Source organism: Boleophthalmus pectinirostris, unplaced genomic scaffold, assembly GCF_026225935.1.
Source record: "Boleophthalmus pectinirostris isolate CB_2022bp ecotype Guang Dong unplaced genomic scaffold, ASM2622593v1 HiC_scaffold_22, whole genome shotgun sequence".
Lineage (NCBI taxonomy): Eukaryota > Metazoa > Chordata > Actinopteri > Gobiiformes > Gobiidae > Boleophthalmus > Boleophthalmus pectinirostris.
The window spans coordinates 30,054,392-30,076,626 of NW_026571190.1; the positions used below are offsets into that span (position 1 = coordinate 30,054,392).

Here is a 22,235-nt window from a genome sequence, read left to right on the forward strand (position 1 = left end):
ATGCTCAGAGTGTAACATACAAACAGGGCCAGCTCCAGCTTAAGATGAGACTTAAAAACAGGGAAACAGGACCTTCTCTAAACTCTGGAACTCTCTGCCCCCCCACGTCCAAACAGCCTCACAGTGGAGCTTTATGTCTCATCTCAAGGCCTTCTTTTATTTTCTGGCTTTTCACTAGAATCATTTGGATAATTTCAGCTCTGGAATTGCCAGTCTCTACTAAACTAAAGGTAAAAGGAGCTGTTAAAGCTGTCAAAACTACTGCTTCATGACATCACAAGGTGGAACAGAGCATTTCGAGATTTGGAGATGTAGCCGGACTAATAATAAAGGATTACTCAAACATACTGTATGTTAATAAAATAAAACACAACTCCGGGTATGTTTTTGATGAAGTAACAATATTATAACATTTCTTAAAGCTCAAAAGAGAAAGTTTAAGTCTGTCCTTATTTTCAGTTCTCAGTATTTAACTTAACCAGAAATGAAACGCACACGGCAGCAGATTATGTGGAAATCAGATAGAGTTTTACTTCTTTCTTTTTCTTGTCTCACTTCTTAATTTTGGTATCTGACCATCTGATCTGACCATATCTATCTGTATGTGTCACATGAGCTGCTCTTTGTTAGCTGTGAAGAGCGGAAAGTACCAAAGGTCCATCATTCTTCACTTCTCTCCGTCTAATATACTACACAAATGTTTTGAAGATCACATTACTGCTACTGTGACTTTGACAATGAAATGGACTTCATGAGAGGCTGAGATCCTTTATTGTAAGACCCAATGACCAAGCAGAAAATATTATGTTTTTATTACACTGTTTTGGAGAAAAACATTTAAACTGAATGTAACTTTTCGAGTAGAGGGTCTGCCACCTGCTTGTCTTCATGGAGATGCTTTTACTTTGCGACACCCTCGCTTCTCCACAGATTTGACCTGTAACTTGGCCTGGTAGCAAGTTACATGTCATTCTCTCTTTTCCTATTAATTACATTTCACTTTGCCATGAAATATTCAAAAGGTAACTTCACAAATGATGAACCTGATCAGTTATATCAGTGACTAGACACGAGAATCACCAACTGTCCAAAATGATCAGCTTTTCCGACCAATGCATTGCTTTCCTGTGACATGAACGTTCAATCCAATTAACTCCCAACTCTGGCAATGCAGTTTAACGAACAACGAGTCCTGCCAAGTCATATGAATGGGCTTTCTATGTCTGTGCGTATTTCAGTCTCAAACACCATCAACTGGACCAGAACAGTAACACCACAATGACCTCATTCCCATTCTTAGCAACAGGACAATTACTAATGCACAGGCAGGCGAGCAAATCATCAAATAATCACACTGAAATCCTACAATCCTTCATTTTTGAAATTGCAGTAGGAATAAGATGACGTTGTTCTGACATAAAGCATTTGGCCAATGCTAGACTCGAGCGTAGCCGGCTTAATGGATGGAGGTTGCGATTAATGTCAAATGAATCATAACTTCTTCAGTTTTTTTGGAGGTGGAAAAGAAGAAGAGCTGGTATGAGAAAGTATTTACCAAGTGGAAGTGGAAGTTGCTAAAAGTTATTATTAAAATGGAGGTTTCAAGAGTTCCATTTAAATGTCATGGGCCACAGAACTGAAAGTGTGAGAAAGAACTAGACAAAAGAGTGAATTTTCTAGAAATGCAGTAAAACAAGTGCAGGTTGTGCAATAGTTTAACACTATTAAAAGGTATTTTCGATCTCAAATTTTAAAGGTGTACTATGTAACCTCTCTGCTTTTGGGTTCACCATCTGCTGGTCATCATGGAGATGTTATTGATTTCCACTTTCCAATCCAATCCACTTTATTTATATAGCACATTTCACAAACAAACTGTTTCCAAAGTGCTGCACAAATACATAATAAAAACAACAATAATAAAATGACGAAATAAACACTCAATTTAATCATACTAGTCTTAAAATAATAAAACCTGTAAAATTAAATAAGAACAAAATCATAGAATACCAATACATATATAAAGCCAATAAAATACATTAAAAATAAATAAAATAAATGCCTAAGTCTAGTCTTAGGCACCATGGGCTGAAACTGGCTCTCGGACCTCAGGGTGTAAATTTGGATGTCCATTCAAAGCTTTAAACAAACAATAAAATTTTAAAATCAATTCTAAAATGAACAGGAAGCCAGTGCAAAGACGCAAGGACTGATTTGCATGGAATGTTCCACAGTTTGGTATTAAACATCCTATATTCAGCCATGTAGTGGTAGTTTTCAAGTTAAAAGATACCTTTTACCTTTTCAGTGGAAATAGGCAATTCCAATTACACAGTGGAGCACTTCCTGTGTTTTCTGTTTGAGAAGAATTCAAATAGAAAATATGTAAGGTTTGTGTGTTAAACAGCTTTACAACATAAATCAAAAAATAGTATAATATGGGTCCTTAATACCATACTATGGAATATTTGCTCCTCACCTTCCACGGTGGTAGGTCTCTCTCTCTCATCCAGCTCAGGTCCTCTACCAGAGGCCTGGGACCTTGAGAGTTCTGTGCAGTATCTTTGCTGTTCCCAGTACTGCACTTTTCTGGACTTAGATGTTTGTGGTTTTTCCTGGTATCTGGAGTGCTCCAGTCACCACGGGCACCACTGATGCCTTCACCTTCCAGGCTTTCCCCTGCTCCTCCTACCAGGGGCTCAAGGAGGAGCCGGGCCCAACTGAAGTAACTTAAATCAAACTAAAGTAACCCAACCAGACAAAGAACAGGAGTGTTTAAATACATGAGGACCAACTAAAACTGAACACAAGGCGAGAATTACAATATAATACAGAAAATAATAGGTGATAATAAAGTGACCTTAAACAAACTAGACAAACGAACTTAGTAATGAACGAAGTAAAAAAAAAAAAAGAAAAGAACAAGTGTAAGTAAATGATTCAGACTTTCAATAACTAAAGAGTGTGCACACAAATTAAAATATAAGTCTAAATAAAGGACTTAAATTCAATCATGTGTGCTGTAATTAACTTAAATAAACTTGCAAATGAATTGAAATAAGACTAACACTGTGGAGTGGTGGCAGAGGTTTCCACCACATCCAAGGAGATGGGCAGGTGGCCTCCAAAAGAAGTTACATAGTGCACCTTTAACTTTCTTCTATTGCTTCTCAAAGACTAAGCTAAAAATGTGTTTCACTTCTGCTTTGTAGTTTCAAGGATCCCAGCTTGTACCAGAGCCCAGGGTCAAAGTGCACGCCCTGTCCAGTGGTGCACCCCTCTCCCGTCTGTGGAACCGACGGACACACATACTCCACCAAGGTACGTACCAAGCAAAGACTGTGTTCTAAATAGGAAGTGAGCATGGGTGTGTGTCTGGGTGCGTCAACTCTGGCTTTTTCACTTCACTTTGTCTGTGTCATCATTTTGGTCTTAAAACGTTTGTTGTAACCCACTCTACATGATCCTGGGGTTTTATTTCTGCTATTTGGTCCAGACATTAACAACAGACCAATGAGCAAAGAGGGCAGCTTTCTTCACTAATGTTTGACTCACAGCGTTTCTAAGACTCCGCCTCATGCTAAATCAGTCGTGAGTCTACGGTGGAAACATGCAATTCAGCAAAACCATGACCTTACTGTTACAAAAACATATATGACATACTTTCATTTCCTCTATAAGGGTCTTTCACATCCTAACTTCAGTTCCTCTATGTGTAATCTTTGGTTTCATTGCCGTGTATTGCTTAGTGTAAACTGGAGTACCAAGCCTGCATCACAGGAAAGAAGATTGCCGTCAAGTGTCCTGGCATGTGCCCCTGCCCATCTCAGCCCAAACCAACGCCAACAGAGAAAAGAGGTATCCAGTACAAAATGCAACACTACTTTTTGGAACTAAAGGACTGAAGGATATAAATATAGTTTGGGTTTATATGACAATTGCCCAAGTCATATTTTTCAGATTGCAGATGTTTTGTTTGATCTGGCTCATGGTAACAGCAAATATAAGTAACATTTTTACCTCATTAAACAACTTTGTAAGTCATGTAATGGCTAAATATGTATTTTTATGGAGTTTGAAGCATGTCTCCGCTGTCTCTGGGCGGAAAACTAACCTTGCGAGATGGCTGACATGACTCGAAGAGAGTTGACCTGGGAAAATCTGTTTTTTTTACATATATTTTTACATACAACATTATTAGTTTTTTATGTGATTATACAACCTTATATAACATTTTTAAATAGATAGTATCATTAAAAGGCCTGAGCAGCAACATAAGTAACAGAATGAACCAGTAATTAAAAGTAACTTATTCAACCATAGTATTGTATTTTTAATAACAGGCCTACTTAAAAAAAATGAATATTTTTTTAGTTCCGAACAGTCTATTCTCATAAGGGAGCTGCAGTGAAAGCTCTGTTGCTGAAAGTTGCATAATTCTGCTTTAAAATCTATAAATGATCCTGGCAAAAAAGTCTTATGTCAAATCTTATGTCAGAACAAATTAACCTAAATGATCATATTTTTTCACCATAGCATCCAAATGTGTTGACCTTTTTCAGTCAGAGTAGGCGTGACTGTCAGCTGACGTAACTTTAAGCCAAAATAGTTGAACATTTATTGATTTTGTCTGTTTTATTTGTCTTTCAAAAACAGAACACTTCCTAAGAAGTTCTATTAGTCATCAGAGTCTCATGCAGCTTAATGACTGTGGGCAGAAAAACGTGTGACTAATATTTTTTTTTAATTTCTGTCCCAAAGTTTGCAGTGAGACTGACCTGAAGGAGGTGGTGAATCGTCTGAGGGACTGGTTCAGAGTGCTACACGAGAATGGCAACCACAAGGCGGTCAAGAAGCCAGAGAAGAACAGTAAGTTTTAAATTACAGGTATATTATGCAAAACTGACTCTTATGAGGTTTTAGCCATATTATAATGTTGTTATCTCCTCAAAAACATACCTGGGGTTGTGTTTTGTTTCATTCAAACATGTTTGAGTAACCCTTTATTATTAATCTGTCTGCATCTCCAAAGCTCAAAATGTTCTTTTCCAGCTTGTCATGTCATGAAGTGGTAGTTCATATCACAGTAACAACTACATTTTACATTTTGCTCAATGGAGATAGGAAATTCCAGAGCTGATCTTTCCAAATGATTCTAGTGAACCTGTATTAAGTTTGAAAATAGAGTACATCCTGTATTAGCACATGACATCTGTTTGGGAGATGAATTCAGCCTAAATATGCAAGATTTGTGTGTTAAACATGTGTGAATGAAACGAAACAACTCCAGGTCTGTTTGTGGTGAGGGAACACCATTATATCATAAAGTGGATCAGAAAACTGCATAATATGGGCTCTTTAACATTACTTCAAATTAGGGCTGCTCGATTATGGAAAAAATCATTATCACGATTATTTTGGTCAATATTGAAATCACGATTATTCAAATGATTATTTTTAGTTACATGATGTATTTATTCAGCATTTCACTCTCAAAGAAAACACTTTGTTATTCATAATTTTCTTTCAAACTGAAAATAAATATAGGTTACAAATATGTTCTTTAGAGCAGTTTTGCGATGTATAAAACACAAAATGAATAAAATATACTCTGAACATGAAATAAGGCATAAAAAGACATATATATCCAAAATAAACTATATATCCAGCTGTTCTACAATCTCTATATTTAAAAAATAAAATAAATATACTGATTTATATAAAAAATATCCCAAAATAAACTTTGATAAGCTTTATTGTTTCAACTCGATTATATGAGTTTGGAGATCGTTTGACACACAAATCAAAATAGCAATCAGAGTTCAGTTAATTGCACAGCCTTACTTCAAATACACCTTCACCAGAGTTGCCCTGTTACATAAAGTTTTGTGTTTTTCTTGCAGAGTTTGAAGTGGGCGCGTCACCCATCTGTAAGGACCCTCTTGGCTGGATGTTCTCCCGCCTCGACACAAACTTCGACATGCAGCTCGACCAGTCAGAGATCAAGAGTCTGTACATGGACAGGAACGAACCGTGCTCTGATGCCTTCTTCAAATCCTGCGACACACACATGGACAAAGTCATAACCAGCTCAGAGTGGTGCACGTGCTTCCAGAGATACACAGGTATGTACTGTTTGGAAAAGCGCAATAAAAAAGATCCTATATTTCACAAAATACACTCTTGTGAGCTTTTAGCCATGTTAGACAGTTGTTACCTCCTCAGAAACATACATGGAGTTGTGTTTTGTTTCATTCACACATGTTTGAGTAACCTTTTATTATTAGTCTGTCTACATCTCCAAAGCTCAAAATGCTGAGAGTTTCCTGTTTGAGACAAGAACTTATCCTAAATATGCAGAGTTCATGAGTTAAACATGTGTCCAGGCATGGTTTTGATGAGGAAACATTATGGCGTGGATCAGAACGTAGCTTAATATGGGCCCTTTAAAACTCCTGGTGACAGAGTGGTTAGCCCTCTTCTGTGTTTGAATGTAATTGTGTTAGGTGAATTGGTGACTCATGATCTGCCCATATCTAATCACATGAGCTGTCTGTTAGCTGTAATGAGTGGAAAATACCAAACACACAACATTCTTCACTTATCTCCCTCTACGGCAAAAATAATCTGCTCAAATATTTGAAGATCTCATTTTCTGATCTGTTGTAATGTTTCCTCATCATAAACATACGTGGAGTTGTGTTTTGTTTCATTCACGCATGTTTAACACACAAACCCTTCATGTTTAAGTTGAGCTGTGCTGTCAAACAGAAAACACCTTGTGATATCATGTGGTATTACATAAACATATATCAAGCCAAACTGTTCTTATTTATGCCTGTTTTTAACACATTAACACCTTATTTGACATGTATTATAGGCTTATTTGAAGCTATAAGCATCATATTGTTATTTGATATATCATATGAATCAGTCAATGAATTTAAAGTGTTTTCAGCCAATCACTGATCAAAACAAGAGTCCAGAACAGTCCAACTCCGATCTCTCCGAGCACATTCTTTACTCTTGAAATATGAAATATGAAATAAAACATACACTGTATAAATTGTCATCTATCAGATAACAATTTGACGTGTCAAAAAAGAGCTTATCGCTTCAAATAAGCTTATAATACGTGTCAATAAGGTGTTAACGTGTTAAAAATAGGCGTAAATGTGAACAGTTTGGCTTGCCATACAAACACTCCGCTGTGTTTCTAAACTCCATACACCATCACTAGAATAATTTATATAATTTCAGCCCTGTAATTTCCAATCTCTACTAAACTAAAGGTAAACGATAGCTGTTAACCACGGCTTAATGACATCACAAGGTGGAACAGAGCATTTCGAGCTTTGGAGATGTAGACACACTAATAATAAAAGGATTACTCAAACATGTTATTCTGTACAGACTTATCGCTCTTGTGTGGGGTAAATGGCTGTCTACTGTATAAACCCCACTGTTGTAGACCACCGTACGACATAGTTTTGTGGTTATGAAGTTGTGTCTTTGGAGATGACTCACCAAACAAAGATACTGACAAAAGCAGAAAGTCCACACAAAAGCTGCACAAACACAAACCTTGGAAAAACCAGCCGACTTGAGCAGTTTCTCAGCTCTCCCTTTGTCCCGTCTCTGCAGACTCCCCGTGTAAAGCAGAACTGTCCAGCATCAACAAAAAGCAGTCGGGAAAGAAGCTGCTCGGTGAGTGACTCAGATTACAATGTCACATACAGACTTTTGGAAGCATTTCTTCAAATGCTTCCAATTTCAGCTGCTTTAGATAAACTTTATTGATCCACAAGGGAAATTATTTGGACACAGTAGTTCACATGTCACAATATTATATAACAAACAGCAAAATATAAATGGTAATGATAAATTCCAAATAAATATCAAAATTAGGAAGAGACTCGTGTCAAATAAGGCATAATTATATAAATCTATATGAACAAGTAAAAATAAAATATAGAAATATAGTAATACAAATATATCTCAGCTTTATAAGAGGTCAAAAGCAGTGCAGAGATAATAAGATGATGAAAATATTTAAATATCAATAGATATCGTATTGTTTAATGTGATGATACAGCCTCGATATCGTGGGCTGCTGTATCAATATATGTATTTTACAAAATTATTTTGTTACAGCACTACAGTTTTGTTGCTCATTCAGAGGAAGGGAACTCATTGATGAGACACATTTGACATTTCCACTTTATTGATGATTAATATGGATGTGTTTCACATTAACTTTTCACAAGAAGTGGTTTAACAAAGACTTTTAGTATCACAGTCAAGATTTAGCCATTATTTTTTACTGAACCATATCAAATCAATTTAAAATATATCGTATTGAATTGTATCCCACCGTAAGCTCACAGTATCGAGATATGTATTGTTATGAGGCTTATGTATCGAGGTATGTATCATATCGTCAACTTCTGAGTGTTTGTGTGTGCTTGTAGGTCAGTACTTGCCGTCCTGCGATGAGGAGGGCTACTACAGTTCCCACCAGTGCCACAGCAGCAGCGGGCAGTGCTGGTGTGTGGATCGTTATGGCAATGAGGTGGCCGGATCACGTACCCGCGGACCTGCCGACTGCGGTAGGTCATTCACTAATAACATCCTTTCAGCATTTCTTTGTTTGTACTAAGTTATAAATAACTTCCGATGTGTAATTATGGTCTAGTACTTACAATAGACGCTCCATCGAAGATGAACAGTGATGTGGTTTTCTGCAGAGCTGCCAGTATTTTGAATTAATTATATTTTTGAATAATGATAATAATAGGCTTTATATCTGAAGACCAGCTGAAAAGTGCGGATGGCTGAAAAACAGATTTTAAAATAGTTTTTTAAAAAATGAGAAACTTTGCTGAGAAACTTTGAATGAGTTGTCTTACTTTCTTTTTCTATTCTTCCTTTTCTATTCTTTTTCTGTTTTTTTGTTTTGTTTTGTTTTTTCAACAACCTTCAATCATAAGCATATAAATCACAATTATTTATATCAGACAGTGAAGCAATAATTAGCCAAAATGTGTAAAGCAAGTAAACAAACTCCCCTGTCTGACAAAAAGAATTGTTATTTCTAACAATAAGCACTTCCTGTATTACCACATGACATCACAAGGTGGAACAGAGTGTTTTCCGTTTGAGAAAAGAACTCAGCCTAAATATGAAGGGTTTGCATGTCAAACATATGAATGAAGCAAAACACAACTCCAGATATGTTTGTGATGAGGAAACAACATTATAATATAGATCAGAAAATAAAATAAAATGAGTCCTTCAAGGCACTGGCAACACAGATAAAGTTGTGATAAAGATTTTTTTTTTAATGAGTAAGGGCACAGACTATAGACCCTTCCTTTTAGTATTTTTCCCACCATATAGATGGATTTCTGGGCGACGTCTCAGAAAAGCTGCACGCACAACTGAGGAGCAAAAGATACACAGACAGATACAAGGAGAGATACACAGACAGAGACACAGACACAGACAGAGACACAGACAAAGACACAAACAGAGACACAAACAGATACACAGACAGAGACACAGACACAAACAGAGGCACAAACAGATACACAGACAGAGACACAGACACAGACAGACAGAGACACAGACAGAGACACAGACACAAACAGACAGACACAGACAGAGACACAGACACAGACAGAGACACAGACAAAGACACAAACAAAGACACAAACAGAGGCACAAACAGATACACAGACAGAGACACAAACAGAGGCACAAACAGAGGCACAAACAGATACACAGACAGAGACACAAACAGAGACACAGACAGAGACACAGACAGAGACAGACAGACACAGACAGAGACACAGACAAAGACACAAACAGAGGCACAAACAGATACACAGACAGAGACACAGACAGAGACACAGACGCAAACAGATACACAGACAGAGACACAAACAGAGACACAGACAGAGACACAGACAGAGACACAGAGACAAACAGAGACACAGACAGAGACACAGAGACAGACACCGAGACAGAGACACAAACAGAGACACAGACACAAACAGAGACACAGACAGAGACACAGACACAAACAGAGACACAGACACAAACAGAGACACAGACAGAGACACAGACAAAGACACAGACAGCAGCATTCCCCATGTTACAATGAAAAATTGTTGTGTTGTTAATTGCACAAACAGAAGTGAGAATAGTTTATGGATCAGGCAGCTGGTGCCCACTGCTGAGGACCAACTTACTTAGGCAGCCGGCACGACCACAACTATTCAGGGTTTCTATGTAATTTGTTGTGATGCTTGCCATCCTAAACTAGCAAACTTAGCCTCTTGTACTGTGGACAGCATTGGTCTCCAACCTGTAGCTTGGGAGGTACAGGTAGCTCTCCATCCAATTCCAAGTAGCTAAAGGGATTTCTGAATTCTACGTATTGTGGATAATAAGCGAAATTTGATTAATTACTACCTAACTTGGTGCAACGATAAATGGATAATGGTTTATGTTTTATAAGCGTCGAACTGTTCTCCATCTAAAGCCGTGGCTCTTATATTTACTTAGTTTGTTTGCGACTGCTGAAATTGGTAGCTCTTTGGCATTTTTGTTTGGTAAAGGTAGCTCACTGGAGAAAAAAAGGTTGGAGACCCCTGGTGTACTGTATACTCATAGTATGTTTAGGCAAGTACAGTGCAGTATAGTAGCCAATTCTGACATGTCGTAAATTAATTTGTCGTAAATATTGGAGCTACTTCACCTTAAGTTCCTGTTAATAAGATGATAAAGCAGCTCAATAAAAACATTGCGATTTTCACAAATTTGTTGGACATGATGTCAGCATCCTATAAAACGCTAACCATTCAGATCGCTCATTCATTTTAAACTTTTCTGTCACACATTTGATAATTCTGTGGATGAAGTGACTGACTGGTAGCATAGGCTCATTTGGTCAAGCCGCTATAATGATGCAAATGAAAAGCAGACACAAAACTCACAGACATAATTTTATTAAGCGTTTATATCAGTGGATCATTTTGACATAATATTCAGACATGACAAAGCACCAGGTGAATAAACAACAGTAACGGTAAAACAAGGTGCTGGTGCAACCTGAGACATAACTGGCTAGTCTACCTGCGGCTACAGAATATAATGTTATTATGAGAGCATATTAAACAAATAAGATCCAAACATTACATGATATGTTACTCTAAAGGGTGTCAGCAAGAGTACACAAACCATGTCTACAATGGCCAGTCAACTAGAAAACTGTTTTTCTTAGCACCTCTTGCTCCCCGGCTGCGTGCACATCTCCGAATGTTTGCCAATAGGATACCCATCTATATGTTTATTTCTAGCATTTTCACCATGTCTCTGTACTTTACAAATCTGTATTCATGGCTTCTGTACATGGCTTCTTTATTAACAATATGTTTTCTACTGATGATATTGTTTTTCAGGCGTGATTTTGGAGTCGTCTGGAGACCTGGGCAGCGGAGACCCCCCGGTGGACGCAGATGACGACGACGAAGTCGACGACGAGGACGATGACTACCTGCCCCCGCTTGACCCGGTCATCGACGACGAGTACAACGACGAAGACGAGGACGACGACGACGCTGGCGACGAATACCAGTCGTAATCTTTTGGCCCAAAAGCAAACGAGACCCCTTAACTGCTCAAACTGCACGCACCATGGTGACCCGCCAGGAACAAAACCTAATCGTACTAACAGCCAATAGACTTCTCTCTATATTGTTTGTTGAAAAAAAAAAAAAAAAAGAAAAGAAATATTGCTGGCGATTGATAATTTCTGATCTTATCTCAATATGACTAGGCACTTTTGTTGTTTATTTGTGTGTATATGATGGACTCTCAAAGACCAGCCAATCCAGAGCCTTGGATTCGGTCACATGGGCAAAGCTCTCCCCTGATTGGACAGCCCTTGTCTTCTTCTTTATGTCCTTGTGCAGAGGTATGTTGACGCCCCAAGGCACGCTGTTTTAAAAGACCCCCCCTCCCTTTCTCGCCAGTGTTCCTGTGTATTATAGGTGGGATGTCCCAGATGTAGATAAGGAATTATTGCACTCTTGAAGTTTTCTTTTGATCTATAATTTGTAACTTGTGTCTGTAACTCTATGGAACAAGCAGATAATGTTAGGATTTATTAGGGGAACTAAGGCAGTGTAGCAATCAGAACAGACATGCAAGCTGCTTTTAGTGAAAAACAAATCAAACTGAATAATCTCTAAAGGCTCTGGCAGCAAAGAAAGACAAATTACTGTTTTAGAGAAGAAAAGAAAAAAACATGGCGGAGCAAAATCGATCTATTTTTCTAATCTACTGAATATGAAAGATGAAACAGATTTGTCAAAGCATGTCTTAATACCGTGTAATATTTCTTTCTGTAGAGCCTAAAAAAACCTTTATGGAACTCAATATATTGTAGCTTGAGACGAAAAACAGAATCTCGCCTCAAAACACGTGAGATCAAAACGTTTGCTGACCAGTGCGTCGGCGATCCGTATCTCATTGTTCTTATGGTGTTGATGTTTTTCAGTTTTCTATTTTAGAGTCTTAACGTGTATCTGAACATGCAGTGTAAGAGATGCAAAAAAATAATTATGTTGCACATGTCATAGACCCATGTACGCGCGACCATACAGACCTGATGGAAATGCTTGTGGGGGACGAGGGGTGAGAGGTGTGCCTTTTCGATGATGCCGGGGATAGTAATGAAAAAGCTTGTAAACAGACTCATTATTACAGTAGATTATATTGGCTTTTTATTGTGGATACTAGATCGATACTGGTTTTAATACAGTTTTGTTGTCCCACTTACACCAGTTAGACATAACATTATGACTACTGAACTTTGGTGGGATTTACAGACGGGATGCAGGTTGGTAAAGTTAAATTGTACTCAAGAAAGTTACAAATAATGAAATAATACTACACAAGTTGAAGTACAAAGTAGTGATGTATTACTCAAGAAAGAGTATTTGCGTAAACTAGTAAGAAAAATTGGACATAACAGTTGATAAAAGACTTTCGGAAATGCAATTTAAGTATAAAAACATTAAATATTGAACAAAATCTTGTATTTTCAAATGATATATCACAAAAATGAGTAAATTATATAATATTGTCAACATAAAGTTTTTACCTAAATAGGAGAACTGTTACACTATCAAATATTACTTGTTACTTTAGTAGAAGTATGGTGCCTAAAAACTACCAGAAAAAATATGTAAATGCCAGAGGCGGCACTACCATTAGGCAAAAGTAGGCGGCTGTCTAGGGCCCTCAAACCTGGAGGGGCCCCCAACCAATTGATTTGAGTGCCACTAATGCCTGAGGTTTCCAGTCCACCATAATTCACATAAATAAAGATGTGCATGTCTCAAGAACAACGGGGAAAAACAGACAATAAATATATTAAAAACAAAACAAAAAAACTGTATTATAGTGAGGGCCCCAAACTCAAGTTCCCCTCGGGCCCCCAAATTGTTAACACTGCCAGTGGTAAATATAATACCCACTTCTGGATCTCTGGATGCCAAAAAATAAAGAAAATAATTTGATTAGATTTAGAGTAATTTTAAAGAGGTTTAAAAATCAGCAGATAAGAGATAGAGATGAGAGATGGTCGCCCACATGGCATTTTAACAATTTAAGTACAACAAACATGCATAATAAATCATGATTTCTGGAAAAAAATATTTGGTTTCTTGGAGGTCAGAGGTACTACAGATACGTGGTGAATTATTATGAAATTTGAAAATTTTTAAGTGAAGAAATTGGAATTGGGGCAGAAAATGTAGGCGTCGTGTCATGGACTCATTAGGCACCAACTTCAGTACAAAAATAAAAACTTTTTGATAATTTCTGCGTATCCAGACCAAGAAATGAAAATGAGTTTAGCATGGACCAGCGTGCAAAAATAGGTGGTCACAATGTTATCTCTACAAGGTGTACAGTTACATAATACAGATCACTTTAATATCGGGATGCTACATGTGGGACAAAAGCACAGACAGACACAGTTAAGACGTAGAACAGTGGATTATATTGGATTTTATATCACACATTGGCTAAGATCCGTGAGCTTTGGTTTCTACAGCTTGATAGAAAAGAGCTGCTTATGTTACAATGACATTTGCTTTGATTTGATTTGTACATGCTGTAATGACTTTTAGTGTAATTCAATGTAAAACGGGCTGATCGCCGGACTGCACATACAGATCCGGAGACAGCCTCTATACTAATACATTCACTTAACATTTTCAGAGATTCCATGTTGAGAAGTGCCATCTAAATGTCCTGTAGATCTAGTGTCTTTCTTTTAAAGGCGCACTGTGTAACTTTTCTGGTAGGTGTTCCGCCACAAACTTGTTTCCATGGAGATATTATCGTTTTTGCCCAAAAGGTTTTACAGTATGGCCTTAAACGAATCTACTGTATGTTGCTTTTGTCCAGTTATGGGTGTTTTATTGCTCAAAAATACTGTCAGAGTTCCCACGGTCATGGAAATCCTGGAAAAGTCATGGAAATATGTAAATTCAATGACATTTTTGGAATTTTAGTGTCTCTTTCACTCAGTTACAGCATTCTGTTAAGTTATCATTAGGGTATTATGATAAATTTGTAAACATATGCGCCTTTTTTTTTTTAAAAGAGATGACAATAAATGCATTGACAGTATTTTGAATGTTAAAAAATCTATAATGCCAAACCTTAAGGTGAGTGGAAAGGGTTAACATTTCATATTTAGCCCTAAAAGTTTGCTAAATTTATGAAGGGTGCCATAAAGTCATGGAAAATTCACTTTAGGTCACAAAAAATCATGGATAAGTTTTGAAATTTTGTCAGTGAAAAGCGTGCGAACACTGTGTTGCGAAAAACTTGCATTCCTACAGTGTGTGAGCTTACCTCTCCACAGATCTGACCTTTCATTTGGACTGGAGGAATTGGTGGCTTGTCTCCACGGTCAGATAAGTTTAATGCTATACTGTGGGACATTCTAGTCAATGCAGTAAGATTTCCACGAAGCCAAGCACCAGAAAGTTACACAGTGCGCCTTCAACTTGGAATTTCGCCGCACTTGAAGCTCCGCCTCCAGGTTCAGTTCAAGTCTCGTATTTTTGTTGATTTATTTTATTTTCCTGTGTGTAATAACAAACGGTTTGAAAATGACCTCAGACACTGTAGCCACTCCAATCACACACTCTGTCATCACTTTGGATAGCGTTAGGTTACGCTACAGATTACATTTTTTACAGTGTACGTATGATTTGCTGAAATAAAAGCTATATTGACAAATGAAAACGGACTTCAGTTTGTGTTTGTGGGGTGGTCCTACTTCTCCAGATCTGTAGAGGTTCGACTTGCACGTCGTGACTTGGATTGGAGTCAAACTATTTTTAGGACTTTAACTTGATTTGAAGACTTGAGACTCAATTTGGACTTCAAATGGTGAGAGGTTTGCCTTTTTGATGCTGGGGAGTGTAATAAAAAATCTCATTATTGCAGTAGATTATATTAGCTTTTTATTGTGGATACTAGATCGATATTGGTTTTAATACAGTTTTGTTGTCCCACTTACACCAATTAGACATAACATTATGACTACTGAACTTTGGTGGGATGTTCCGACGGGATGCAAGTGGGTAAAGTTAAATTGTACTCAAATAAATTACAAATTATGAAATAATACTACTCAGAAGTACAAAGTAGTGATCCATTACTCAAGAAAGAGTATTTGCGTAAATTACTAAGAAAAATTGGACATAACATCTGATAAAAGAGTTTCCGTAAATGCAATTGGAAGTTAAAAAAAATTTTAAATAATGAACAAAATCTTACATTTTCAAACGATAGACCACAAAAATTAGTAAATTATATAATACTGTCAACATAAAGCTTTTGTTCCTTGTCGTGGGGAAACTTTTACCTAAATACACTATCAAATATTACTCATTATTTTAGTAGAAGTATGGAGCCTATAGTCAGACTTGAGTCACTATTTTTAGGACTTGAGACTTGACTTGAGAAAATAGACTAAGACTTGGGACTTTACTTGGACTTGAAGCTCATTGACTTGGGACTTGACCTGGACTTGAGCCAGGTGACTTGAGAAAACTTTCTAATCTGACCGTAATGATTCGCACTAAGATCTTGACAAGACTTTAAAAAGGAAAAATTTACATTTCTACAACTCTTATAAATACTCATACATAAATATACCATGACTTTTTATCCACTCCAATCCTTTTTATTTATATAGCACATTTCACAAACAAACACAAGCAAAGTGCTGCATACAGTACTAACAACAAAAATAATATAATGATTAGGGGTGTCAAATTATCGCGTTAATTGCGATTAATTAATTACAGTCATATTTAGCGCGTTATGTTTTTTAATCGCGTTAATCTCATTTTTAATCTATAACTTTAGTGTTTCTGTATGTGAGTTGTTTTATTATAAAACCTGTTTTTATGTGTTGTTGGGACAACATCAACACACACACAAACAAAAAACACATTTATACATTTTTTAATTTCGGCAATTCCACTCATTGTCGGAAACCCACACAAAACACGCGCAGTAAGAGCGACGTTTACGGCGTCAGTCGCACAATGGACGAGGTCGAAGAGCCAGTAGAACAGAGGCAGCAGTGCACAGGTAAAAACGCATTTGTGTCTTGGAAATTATTCTCCCGACGTGAAATATAAAAGAAAATAACAAATATAATATCGCCTACAACTTAAATGTCACTGGTGAAAACAACCTGCATAGGCTCATGATGTCTGCACTACTGTCCTATAGTGACCTGCCACATGAGGGGACACGCACACACACACACACAAACACAAACACACACACACCTTCATCATCGTCATTAACCTGAGAACGCGCGGACCACGTTTCCTTCCGTAGTTACTGCGCGGACACCGACGTGCTCCCGTGAGCCGCGTGTGGATCGTGTTTTCTCGCGTACGCGGCGTAAACCGCGCTTCCTCCTGTGCGCCTCTAAACCAGAACTAACACCAAGACTAAAACCAGGACTAATTCAGTCCAGGACTAAACCAGGACTAAACCAGGTCTAAACCAGGACTAAACCAGGACTAAACCAGGACTAAACCAGGACTAAACCAGAACTAACACCAGGACTAAAACCAGGATTAATCCATTCCAGGACTAAACTAGGACTAAAGTAGGACTAAAGCAGGTCTAAACCAGGACTAAAACCAGTGATTTCATATATAAAGCATTTCTCTATCAATAATATTTTTAATATGGTTAAGGAAAGACTGGACTTTTTATTGTCTTTAAGTAGACAAAAGTTATTATGTTCAGATTTCCTCGTCTTTGCTACTTTACAACAAACAGTTTCTTATTCATGGAGACTTGGGCTCAACAGCCAATTTGGAGAGATTTGTTAAACAATAAATGACTTTATAAAGTCACTTTTTTAAATCTATATCAGTCTTTTGATCTGCCACAATAATGTAATAATGAATTTAAATGAAAATACCTCAAATTGAAGGCTTTTCTCAGCAATTTTTAGGTGAGATTAAAATTAGATTAATTAGATTAATTAATTACAGATCATAATTAATTAATCTCTCAATTTTTTTTAATCGCATGACAGCACTAATAATGATACAATATAGATTTAATCATATTAGAAAACATTAAAACCAGTCAAATAAAATAAGAGCAAACCCACAGAATAGTAATAATTTAAAGTACAGTTTAGTTTAAAAGTCTAAAATTTAAAGTACTTTTGGTTTAAAGACTTGAAATGACCTGAAGCTCAAAGCAGACAACTTGGTCTTGACTTGGACTTATGGGCCAGAGACTCGAGACTTGACTTGGACTTGCCTGTATTTGACTTGGGACTTGACTCGGACTTGAGGTCAAAGACTTGAGATTTACTTGAGACTTGCAAAACAACGACTTGGGCCCATCTCTGCAGATCTGAGACAGGATTTTAATCTAGACTAGAGTTGTCTGATTCTCTGCAGCTGATTTTATTAATATTTCTTGGGGATGTGAAGCTAAATGTAGGCACTGCTCTGTCTTTATCAAATTAGACTTTAATCTGAGCTTTGTTTTAACACGATCTGACCAGAAAGATCTGATTTAGCTGGAGGTACAACTGTTGAGCTGATTTGTGCTGTTAAACACGCCTCTCACACATAAAATAAAAAAAATAAAATTAATCACAAGCTCTCACTCTCATCTTTTTGTTGAAAATCAAACACATAAACAGGACCATAAACGCTCGAATTGATCACAGAGCTCCTCATAGAAAATGTGTTGTTTAAATCCATTTTGTATCTTGGTTTTTTTTACTATTCCTCTGAAAAAAATCAGGCTGTGTTTGTGCCGAACATACCACCATAGATATCCATACAAAACACCCCAGCGTGGTGACACTGCAAAGTATCAACCTAGAAGAAAAGTATGAAATTCCAGAAAAGAAACACAGAGATAGAAAAGTATATGTTAGGACTTGTGAAAAAAATAAAATAAAATAATAGTAATAATAATACAAATGTGGTTCGATTTGCAAATTATGCGCAAAAGGTCAGATCCTGTTTCAAGTGCAATTGCGAGTCAACTCCAGGAGCATGAACATTTAAGAAGACTGAAATATGAACAAAATAAACTAATAAGAATCCTACTTACTTCATTAGAACAAGCTTCTAGAGGTCTAAACTACACGCACAACAAGATTTTTCCTGGATATTTTGGTTCTTTGGAGAGGACATCTATAGAAATAAGTTGATAATTTGGTTTAATTTAATAACAGCTCCTCAAATTGCAGTGTCAATACAACTGTGATATACTGTGTAGCCTTAATAAACATGGGATCTTCTTACTAAGTGCTATGAGGTATTCTACTGTAACACCACTACTACTGTTACACACGACTGCAAACAAGCTCTGAATTGGATGTGTTGAAATAGGAGGACACGCACACACATTAGTGAAACAACTCAATTTGTTTTCCCAAAGCAGGACAAAGAAAAAGCTCAAACATAACTCAATTAACTCTCAATGAGAAAATAAACATAGTATTAGTATAATAGAAAACTCTTGTTACTTTGCAGTCTGTAATAGCCTGGTGGCAACCTTAGCGGTTTTAGGAGGAACAGAGTCAAGTTGAGCCAGTTTACAGTGCAGATCCCAGTACATTTATTAAAGACAAAACAAAAAAACTATTTACAAAAGTTCCAAAAAGGTTAAAAACCAGGCATAGCGGTTACCTGCGCTCACACAGCACCTCTCCCTGAACAAGGTGAGGCTGGCTTCTTTTAAAGGCCCTGTCCTAATTGGGTGAGCCCACTTTAACGATCAGGTAAGCACCAATAATTTGTACATTTAATATCTAAAAACCAACTATCAAAACAGTGCCCAAATAACATCCAATTACATCAACTACCAAAATATATATATCTTTATTTAAATTAGCAGTGTTCAATGTTTTAAAATACTAAATAGAACCAGTTAAAAATTTGTGCTCCCCTCCTCCAAACACATGGTTGGCTGCCCCGGAACCTTCTTAAGGTGCTCTGGCTCCCCGGGGACTCTTTTGGCCGGAGCACCTGAGGCAGACCACACCAGAGGGTAAGTACAATTACTTCGATTTAAATGCACTTTTACTTTTTTCCTTTTCTTTTACAGGTAACTTCAATCTGCACATAAATTTTCAATAAACATTTCTAAAACTTTGTTTCAGTTCCTCATTTTACCTTTTAACTAAGTAATGGACTGGCTACATTACACAGTCCAATTGTTATGTGATTTAAAGGTTCCATATTATGTTTTTTCCTCATCAAAAACATACCTGGCGTTGAAATCCTACGTAGAAAAACACTCGGTTCCACCTTGTGATGTCATGTGGTAATACAGGAAGCGCACCACCGTGTTTCTAAACTCCATACACCTTCACTAGAATAATTTAGATAATTTTAGTTTCCAATCTATTGATCAAAATGTATGCGTTTGAGATGTTGACAGAGTAATAAACCAGGATTACTTAAACGTGTGTGTGTGAATGAAACAAAACACAACTCCAGGTTTGTTTTTGAGGAGGTAATAACACACAGGACTCAATTTTGCGTAATATAGGACTGTGGTTTATCATTGGCATCCATGCTTTTCTTGAATTTTTTTTTTTTTAACATCACTTTTTATTATTATTTTTTCTTTTGCATTAAAGTTTATTGGAAACAAAGGAACAAAATATATCGTACATTGACACAGCACGTCAATTACAGTCCCCTTTCTCTTTTTCTAAATATATTATAGAAATGATCAACATCGCCTTTTATTCTGATACGATCTTACACGATACATTTCATGCCTTCTTTATCGTCATTATTAGTTTGTACGACCGCAAACGAAAACAAAAAATCCTTACATTTTTTTTAACATCACCTTTTATTTTGATACGATCATAAACGATACATTTTGTGCCTTCTTTATCATCATTATTAGTTTGTATGACCATAAATGAAAAAACTAAACAAAAAAACTTGCATCTTTAAAAAAATGAAGATAAGAACTAAGAAAAAAGTGATTGTATTTCTGTTTGAGGGGTTAGTATATGAAACAATCTGAGTGATGATTTAAAAGAAAATAAAGCACTGTGTTTTAAAAGATATAGCACTCTGGAATCAATGAATTATGCATACAATTTTTTTGATTTTAAGAGTCTAATAGATTTTTTGTCTCTTATATAAACAGCAAGTCTTAAGTGAATTGTAAATGTAAACTTGCTGTTCATACGCTGCTTTTCTTTCTTGAAAGTCTGTCATTGTTTAATAGGGTTTGGCTTTATAAGTACTTTTTACTTAAGCTTATACCCTTTCAGTCATAATCCATGGGGTTGTAGTCTATGTTTTGTTTTGTTTTCTTTTGTAGTGCTGCAAAATGACCAAATAATCTACTACTAGGCTACAAATTTGAACCACTATTACTACAAATACTTAAATATTGGCTGAATATGAGTGTATACTGTACTTGTATCTGTATTTCTGAATTCGTGTTAGCCTAAATTTCACCTGATCCGAGTCTGAGAGGTCCCTGCTGTTTGTTTGTTGGGGGTGGATTGTACAAAAACACTGCTGCATTATTTAGAGGCTGAAATCATGCATATTTCATGAGCCCTGATCACGCCCACATAACGACTTTGCATATGACCGAACACGGCTGACTAAACGAATTAACGGAGTGAATTAGTTCTGCACACTGAGGCTCTTTTGTGCGGGAGAAACACTGTCACAAATGGCTGCAGGAGGTCGCGTTTGTGTATTTGTGTATTGATACTGTGCAGCTGATGTCATTCACATTCTCCAGGGTGTGAAGCTAACCGGAAGCACTGCTCTGTTAAAAGCCTGTTACTCGTGGTAGACTTTAATCAGAGCTTTAGTTTAAACATCCTATACTACACAAAATTGACTCTTGTGAGCTTTAAGCCATGTTCTAACGTGCGTAACTGCAGTGACATCATGCTGGGGGTGTTCTACATGTGTCTCTATGGTGGAATTTAAAGTTAGCATAAAGACACAAACAGTGACAAAAAAGATATAGTCTAAAAAAAAACAAACGCATCACTCAAAATGGATTTTAACAACACATCTTGCGGAGCCTGTCCTCAATATGAGTGTACGAGGTGTTTAGGTGTTTGATTTTCAATAAAAAGGTGAGAATGACTAACTAAAAACTGTGTTAAAATGCCCATATTACGCTATTTTCTGGTGTTATAATGTTGTTTCCTCATCACAAACATGCCTAGAGCTGTGTTTTGTTTCATTAATGCATGAGTAATTCTTATATTATCAGTCTGTCTACATCTCCAAAGCTCAAAATGCTTTGTTCCACCTTGTAGTGTCATGAAGCGGTAGTTAACAGCTATGTTTTACCCTTTTTTTTGTAGCTGTAAGAGAATTTAAGTATTTTATCCTCCACGTACATCTCTTAGTTTAACATTGACTCACAAAAGCTATATTTACACCATGTTCATATTCCCTTGGCATACCATTATCTAAATCAGACATGTCAAAGTCAGCCCCAGGAGCCAAATTTGGTCTGCGATATAATTATATTTGGCCCTCATGATTATATCAAATATGTATTAGATCTGGCCTGGTGGCTACAGATAGGCTATAGAGACATCATTTATTTCAAATTTTGTTATTATTTTATATTAT

The 22,235-nt window shown here is 36.7% G+C and overlaps 1 protein-coding gene across 1 annotated transcript in view; it reads left to right on the forward strand.

The window, feature by feature from the left end:
• The window catches only part of spock3 (SPARC (osteonectin), cwcv and kazal like domains proteoglycan 3), a 28,259-nt gene extending 12,926 nt beyond the window's left edge, over positions 1-15,333 (forward strand). Inside the window, exons 5-11 of the mRNA XM_020930476.2 lie at positions 3,213-3,321; positions 3,750-3,858; positions 4,762-4,869; positions 5,904-6,125; positions 7,645-7,707; positions 8,472-8,609; positions 11,466-15,333. Of these exons, the coding sequence (XP_020786135.1) occupies positions 3,213-3,321; positions 3,750-3,858; positions 4,762-4,869; positions 5,904-6,125; positions 7,645-7,707; positions 8,472-8,609; positions 11,466-11,647 (931 nt within the window). The 3' untranslated portion in view covers positions 11,648-15,333. The remainder of the gene's footprint in view (positions 1-3,212; positions 3,322-3,749; positions 3,859-4,761; positions 4,870-5,903; positions 6,126-7,644; positions 7,708-8,471; positions 8,610-11,465) is intronic.
• The last annotated feature ends 6,902 nt before the right edge of the window (positions 15,334-22,235 follow it).